The sequence below is a fragment of the Otolemur garnettii genome, unplaced genomic scaffold (genome assembly GCF_000181295.1).
Source record: "Otolemur garnettii isolate 467f Iridium unplaced genomic scaffold, OtoGar3 scaffold00003, whole genome shotgun sequence".
Classification (NCBI taxonomy): Eukaryota; Metazoa; Chordata; class Mammalia; order Primates; family Galagidae; genus Otolemur; species Otolemur garnettii.
The window spans coordinates 35,256,857-35,263,966 of record NW_003852398.1 but is presented as its reverse complement, the minus strand read 5'-3'; the positions used below and the strand labels follow the sequence as shown (position 1 = coordinate 35,263,966).

At 52.4% G+C, this 7,110-nt stretch overlaps 3 protein-coding genes across 4 annotated transcripts in view; 1 reads left to right on the top strand and 2 right to left on the bottom strand.

Annotated features, from left to right (window-relative positions):
- Positions 1–2,900, top strand: part of WDR55 (WD repeat domain 55) — a 5,644-nt gene extending 2,744 nt beyond the window's left edge. Inside the window, exons 2-7 of the mRNA XM_003782125.3 lie at positions 1,114–1,214; positions 1,297–1,384; positions 1,488–1,667; positions 1,757–1,856; positions 1,948–2,117; positions 2,201–2,900. Coding sequence (XP_003782173.1) covers positions 1,114–1,214; positions 1,297–1,384; positions 1,488–1,667; positions 1,757–1,856; positions 1,948–2,117; positions 2,201–2,522 — 961 coding nt within the window. The 3' untranslated portion in view covers positions 2,523–2,900. The remainder of the gene's footprint in view (positions 1–1,113; positions 1,215–1,296; positions 1,385–1,487; positions 1,668–1,756; positions 1,857–1,947; positions 2,118–2,200) is intronic.
- Positions 2,901–2,925: 25 nt separating this feature from the next.
- DND1 (DND microRNA-mediated repression inhibitor 1) lies at positions 2,926–5,697 on the bottom strand. The gene is made up of 4 exons (XM_003782124.3): positions 5,636–5,697; positions 5,386–5,503; positions 4,550–5,011; positions 2,926–3,651 (listed from the first exon to the last, which is right to left on the bottom strand). Exons 1-4 carry the CDS (start codon positions 5,657–5,659, stop codon positions 3,194–3,196), a joined length of 1,062 nt encoding a protein of 353 aa, XP_003782172.1. The 5' UTR covers positions 5,660–5,697; the 3' UTR covers positions 2,926–3,193.
- A 379-nt stretch (positions 5,698–6,076) lies between these two features.
- Positions 6,077–7,110, bottom strand: part of HARS (histidyl-tRNA synthetase) — an 18,049-nt gene continuing 17,015 nt past the window's right edge. Inside the window, exons 12-13 of one of the 2 annotated variants that reach the window (XM_023515839.1) lie at positions 6,837–6,983; positions 6,077–6,502 (exon numbers count right to left, since the gene is read on the bottom strand). In XM_023515839.1, the coding sequence (XP_023371607.1) occupies positions 6,431–6,502; positions 6,837–6,983 (219 nt within the window). In that variant the 3' untranslated portion in view covers positions 6,077–6,430. The remainder of the gene's footprint in view (positions 6,503–6,836; positions 6,984–7,110) is intronic. The other variant, XM_023515841.1, reaches the window with a different exon arrangement.

Sequence of the window (7,110 nt, the reverse complement as noted above, 5' to 3'; positions counted from 1 at the left end):
CTCTGCTGTGTAAGGACATGGACATCTCCCTTCACTATCTGCCTCTTGTTCTCTGCTAGGTGAATGCTTATTCTTCATGGTTCAACTCACACGTCAGTTAGCTTTCCAGGGTTCTCTTCTCCCTTCCCAAGTGTTCATTCAATCTGTGAATGTTTATTAAGCAGCTTTTTAATGCTAGACACTGCAACAGAGAAAACAATGAGCAGGTTCAATTCTGCCCACCTGCAATCACTGGCAATTAAAGATTCATTCATTCTGCCCTTTTTTTTAGGATCTGCTCTGAGGCAGGCATTGGAGATATTCTTCCGACAAGTACTTGTCTCAGAGTTGCGTTTATAGGCTGCTGTGTCTCTGCTGTGCCTCCATTTTGATCCTTTTTTTCAGCATATGGTCTCAGTGTACTGTATTTGTAACTTTCTCTAGCACCTGTAGACCTACTGACAAGAGCTTATCCTGCCTTAACTGATTTTTATATTCCAGACTTTTGGTGCTGGTTTTGTGTCATTGACTCAAATATTTCCTCCACAGGAGTACAGACCCAATCTTTCTGCAGACTGGGGCTTTCAGAGATGATAGATGGGTGGGGTGAGGTCATACAGATGTCTTTTTTTTTTTTTTTTCTGAGACAGAGACCTAACTCTGTTGCTCTGGGTAGAGTGCCGTGGCATCATAGCTCAAAGCAACCTCAAACTCTTAGGCTTGAGCGATTCTGTTGCCTCAGCCTTCTGAGTAGCTGGGACTACAGGCATGTACCACTATGTCTGGGTAGTTTTTCTATTTTTAGTAGAGACAGGGTTTCACTCTTGCTCAGGCTGGTCTTGAACTCCTGAGCTCAAGCAGTCCACTCTCCTCAGCCTCCCAGAGTGCTAGGATTATAGGTGTGAACTGTGTCTGGCCTACACAGAGGTCTTGAGCAGATGTACCTTAAATTAATGTATGTTGAATGAAAACAAGACCTAACATTTGAAACTCACAGAAAATGGAAAAATGGGATGGTAAGCTTTTTGGGATTGGAGGTATGCAAGCTGAACTAGGTAGTGGGAGATTGCTGTATGCATCCCAGGTATCCCAGGTAAGTTCTGGAGTCATTCACCGCCTCCTTCTGTTTCCCAGCTTTTCCTACTCTTGCCAAGAGGGAGAAACCAAGGAGCTGTGGTCATCAGGTCACCATCTGAAGTCCTGCCGAGCTGTGGCCTTTTCTGAAGATGGGCAGAGTGAGTACTGGGGAAAGCAGACACTGGGGTGGTGGGAAGGGAGCAGTGAGCAGCACCATGATCTGGGTACCTTTTCCCCCAGAACTTGTTACTGTCTCCAAGGACAAAGCCATCCATGTTCTAGATGTGGAGCAGGGCCGACTAGAAGGACGTATTTCCAAGGCTCATGGGTAAGGGGAGTCAATTGTGTGTATGTGTATAGAGGTGGGGGTAAGGACTAGGAAGTCCCCACTGGGACAGATGCTCCAGTAAGTTCACTGTCTGTGTCTCCAGTGCCCCCATTAACAGTCTGTTGCTGGTGGATGAGAATATTTTGGCCACAGGGGATGATACAGGTTGTATCCGTCTGTGGGACCAGCGGAAGGAGGGCCCCTTAATGGATATGCGGCAGCATGAGGAATACATTGCAGACATGGCTTTGGATCCAGCCAAGAAGCTGCTTTTGACAGCCAGGTACAACCTCAAAGTGTCCCCCACCTCCCCCTTTAAATGTTTTCCTTACAGGGAGCTCTGGGCTAAGTCTACTGCTCTCATCTCTACAGTGGAGATGGCTGCCTTGGTGTCTTCAACATCAAGAGACGCCGGTTTGAGCTGCTCTCAGAGCCTCAGTCTGGAGACCTGACCTCTGTCACCCTCATGAAAGTATAGTTTGGTCTGGTGGGATGGGGGTGTGTGTGCTAGAGGCTTGATCCGAGGCACCTCTATAGACCGGGTTTGCTCCACTTCCCTGCAGTCTGGGAAGAAGGTCACCTGTGGCTCCAGTGAAGGTACCATCTACCTCTTCAACTGGAATGGCTTTGGGGCCACAAGTGATCGCTTTGCCCTGAGAACTGAGTCCATTGACTGCATGGTTCCAGTCACTGAGAGTCTACTGTGTATTGGCTCTACTGATGGAATAATCAGGTGAGGGAGGCCAGGACAGCCTGCAGGTCATAGGGATGGCAGGCTCAACTAGCCAGTACCCAACACTGTTCTTTCCCTGTCAGGGCTGTGAACATTCTGCCAAACCGAGTGGTGGGCAGTGTGGGCCAGCATGCTGGAGAGCCTGTGGAAAAGCTGGCCCTTTCCCACTGTGGCCGCTTCCTGGCCAGTAGTGGCCATGACCAACGCCTCAAGTTTTGGGACTTGACCCAGCTGCGAACTGTGGTGGTGAATGACTACCGTCGGCGCAAAAAAAAGGGAGGGCCGCTGCGGGCCCTGAGTAGCAAGGCTTGGAGCACTGATGACTTCTTTGTAGGACTGAGGGAAGAGGGAGAAGACTCTGTGGCTTGGCAGGAAGATGAAGAGGAGAGCGACGACAGTGACTGAGGGTATGAACTGAATCTCAGGACAGGTTCTCACTAAGAGTCTTATTTGTTGGGCTGGTCCCAGAGAAGATGTGAATTTTAATACCCTTTTGTGCAGCACAAGATGATGGCCTCAGGACACTGATGTTAGGGAAGTACTTGTGCTGTAGCTGTTAATCTACCAGTGTCAGACAAACCCTATATTGGGGCAAGACAGCACAGACACAAGTGTGTACTAACCAGAGGTTTAATATAAATACAACCAGTATAGAAAAACTCAAAACCATACATAAGCCCAAATCGGAGTGCCAGTGGCAGGGACAAAGAGTAGAATTTCTCACCCTTTGACTCAGCCAGCCCTTCCCCCTAAATAAAAATAAAGATTCATGCTAAGGTGTGTATGTGTTTGTGTACAGGGGGTAGGGCAGATACAGATCACATAGGGAATACCCAAGAAGACCAGGGTCAGGTTAGATCCTGGGTAAGACAGTGAGGGCAAGGACCCCTCACAACTTAAGCCAAACCTGAGCCAAGCCCAGGTGCCATGGCGCTCTCCCCCAGCAGGGAGAATGTGTCAGGCCTGGGTATGCCCATCCTCCTTTTGGGGTCAGATAGTGGTGGCCCAGGCCCGCTGGGCTGGGGAGAGACATAGGCTCTGCCTACCCATCTGGGCTTCTTGTAGAGAGAGTGGGGTCACTGCTTAACAACGGCACCTGCCTCAGCCCCAGGAGACCACAAGAGGCTGGCCCCAGACTCACTCAGTACCTCCAGTAGCCGTGCAGACACAGCATCCTTAGCTACTTCATGCCCATCCTGCCCATCTGGGGCAAGCACAACCCAGATGAGGCCACTGAAGGGCACTGGATGCCCAGGGATCACCACCTGGTACCAAAAGCGATGCCAGCCAGTAGGTCCTGTGCCCAAACACTTGGTAAGGAACACCGGGCTGCCCAGCTTCATTTGTTGGCACAACAACTGCAGGGCAGCCCGAGCCCCTTGGAACCCTATCTTGTCCCTGGTCAGGGCCAATCGGCTGCCCTCTGGCTGTAGACCTTTCAGAGAGGGACCCACAAACTGCTGGCGGAGTCGCTGCTTCAGGTCAGGCTTGAGCCACTCCACAGTCACTTGCTCTCCACAGAGGTGTGACTGGCCTGCAGGAAAAATGCAGAGACAAGGGCAGGTTTAAGCCCTGGGCCTAAATCTCCAGACTGTGAGCCCTCTTGAATTAGGCCTTTGTTTGATTCATAGCCTCCCCATTTCCTGATAGTGTGACCTTGGGTAAGAGAAGACAAGCCTTCTCTAGGATTATCTTTAATTCAAAAGGGGGTACAGTGGTGGCTTATACCAGTAATCCCAGCACTTGGGAGGCCGAGGAGGGTGGATTGCCTGAGCTCATGGGTTTGAGACCTTATCTCTAAAAATAGATAGCATTGTGGCTGGCACCTGTAGTCCCAGCTATTCAGGAGGCCGAGGCAAGAGAATTACTTAAGCCCAAGAGTTGGAGGTTGCTGTGAGCTGTGACTCCATGGTACTCTACCCATGACGACAAAGTGAAACTCTCTCAAAAAAAAGGGGAGGAGGATATAATACACCTGCTATCTCCCTTAGTTTCTTTATAACTGTCATAACTAATCTATACCTAGAATACTTGTCATGAGTCAGGAAACTCAAAGCTAAGTATCACATAGCCATCATGTTACTTCTCAATACAGTCTGAAGAAACAGGTTCTACAGCAGGTAATTGGTAGGTTCAGTTGGATTTCTTTGGGCAAGGCAATTTTCTCTTATAACAGTGTCTTTAGGATGTTGAGATGTATGTAAGTCAGGAGGTAATGCACCAGGAGCGTTCTAATTTAGGTAAGTGGTGATAGTAGCACCACTAGAAATTTAAAAAGCCTGATCAAGTAGTGAAAGGTTGCAAACTCAAGCATGCTTGCCTCAAGACTTTTTGACTTTATCCGCTACACATAAAGTTCCTGGCACAACGCATTTGGCCCGGCCAGCCGCCCTCCTCCTGCTCGCTCCCCACCCCCCCATCTGTACCCCTACCTTCCACCAGGGCCTTTTTGGCCATGGCAGCCGCCCGATGCGAGCTAAACTTGAGCAGCGCGATCTGCGCGGGCGCCGGCCCGGGGCTGGGCAGCAACCGCGCCTCCTGCAGGCCGGGACCCAGGGGCTGCAGCGCAAGCAGCAGCGCGCGACGGCTCAGACTCGCCGGCAGCCCGTCCACGCTCAGCTCGCACTTCTCCGTGCTGCGGCACACAAGAAGCGGACAAGACGGCCGCAGCGGGTGATTGTGCAGCGTGGCGATAGCTGCCTGCGCGCCGCGCCGCGAGCTGTAGCGGGCGTAGGCAAAGCCGCGGTTCAGGCCACTGAAGGTCATCATCAGGCGGAATTCGTAGAGGCGGCCCACGCGCTGGAACAGTGGGATCAGCTGGTGCTCGTACACGTCCTGGGGCAGCCGCCCAATGAACACCTCGGACCCGGCTGGCGGCGGGCTCCCCACCCAGCCTGGGGGAAAGGGGTGTGGAGGGCACCGTCATCCACCGGGATGGTTCCGAATTCAGAACCCTCGGAGCCCAGGGATCCAGAGCGGGGAGGGGCAATGTTAAGAAACGTCTGTTTAGTGGGTACAACACCGTACCTCGGCTTGTTGTCCTAATTAGGTGCCTGAGTTAACCACCGGGCTAAGACAGAGCAGGGGCACCTAAACTCCCTTCCTAGATACGGCGGGTGGGTGGGGAGCCAGACAAATTTCATCTGCCTGGGGCTGTAAATCCGGGTAGTTGGGGTTTCTGTTGGAGGGTGAGGGCAGGCCCCTCCCCCAAAGGGGGCCGTTCCGGGTTGATGTAGCGCTGCAGGCATAGGGGCCGAGACTACCGTACCTGGGGGTGGCCCGCCATACTTCCTCTGCCCGTTCACCTGCACCAGGCGGATGCCAGTCTCCCTCACCCACGCCTCCAGCGCCGCCTTGTTCTCTGGATTCACCCTCTCGCACCACAGCTGCGAGGGAAAAGGTGGGTTGGAACGCAGGATCCTATTGCCCGCTACCACCTCGCTTGTGGTATTGGGGGGTCCTTGTGTGGTACCCCCGCGCAGGTGGAGCTCGTTGGCCTCCTGTAGCCAATCACTTACCTCACACTCCCGTTTGGACTGCATGGTCTCCCGCGGGCTCCCTCGTACCTCCTTTATAACTTCCACCCCAATCGGTCTCTGGAAGTTTCCCTACCCTTCCACCCCGCAAGCTCTCATTGGCTCTGAACACGACCCCGCCTTCCAAGGGGGTGGAGGTATGCACTGCACGTGCGCCGCGGGGCCTCGGACCCTCAGGTGGAAGCTGGAAACAGTAGCAGGCAGGTCTGGTTCTCAGCTCTCAGCTCGCCGCAGTCTCCTGAGGAGCGGCTCACAAACCGCAGAATGGGTGTGGGGGGCAAGAACTCTCAGGTCTCCCTTCATCCCGGGGAAGAGCCTGTGGGGGTGTACTGTAAGTCCTTCTCCCCTTCCCACTCCTAAAGTGGTCTGAATGAGAGGCTCAGGCACTGCCGGGAAGGCAGGGCTAGGCAGTGACACAGGCAGTCTCCAGTGGTTTAGGCATTTTATTGGCCCTTGGCAATTGGTAGGGAGGCATCCGCTTCATCTGGCGTGAGGCCCAGCAGGTAAGACCATCTAGGGCCAGGTCCCTTTAGCCCAAGAGTACAGATTGGACCAAGCTCCTGGGGCTGTCTGTGGAAAAAGGCCTAGTACCTGGCCATTTTTACCAGTAATTACCAATAAAATAACCATAATAAAAATGGTAAAGCCTCTGTTCTGACCACTTTTTAAGTCTTCCTGCTGGAACAGAAATGTGCAAAGGTTGTTAAAGTACATATGCAGAGTTTTGTCTTAGCCTCAAGTAGTGCCACTTTCTTCCCTCCTGACAGTTTGCTCAGTTCAGCAGATGCAGAAGGGCTGGCTTGTTCTCCTTTTGAGCTCCTCCACAAGGTCTTCTCTTCGGACATCCACCTGGTGGGAGGGGGTGGAGGAGTGGTGTAAGCATCTTCCACTCCAGTGCTCCCTGAGTGCCTACTTCCTCCTCTAGTCATCAGGTTTGGCTCAGCTGGGAGCAGGAACCCAGACACCTCAGGATAGACAGTGCTTCTTGGGAGAGCCAAAAAGACATTGGGTATATGTGGGATGGAGATCTTACCCTACCAAGGCAAAAGGTCAAGTCCTTAGGTCCCTTATAAGTTGGTGCTAACATGAATGCTGGGCTTTTGCTCAATTCTTGAATGGGGATGGACCTGCCAAGGTGGCATACATTCCCTGTCCCATAGCCTTTCTGCCAAGTCCTCCTCACCTCTTCCCTGCTAGCCACTGATCGAAGCTTGATGACCCCGTCCTTGAGCTCCTGCTCGCCAATGATGGCCACCAGTGGGATGCCTGCCTCCTCGCAGTATTGCAACTGGTTCAATAACTTGGGGTTCTTCTTGTAGATCAGTTCAGCCTGCCAGGGACCAGAGCAGAAGATGAAGGCTGGCTTCTGCTGTCCTCAGAGACAACCTCTGGGGGCCCAAGCTAGCACCTTGCTCTTTATTTTTAATTTTTATTTTTTTGAGACAGAGCCTCAAGCT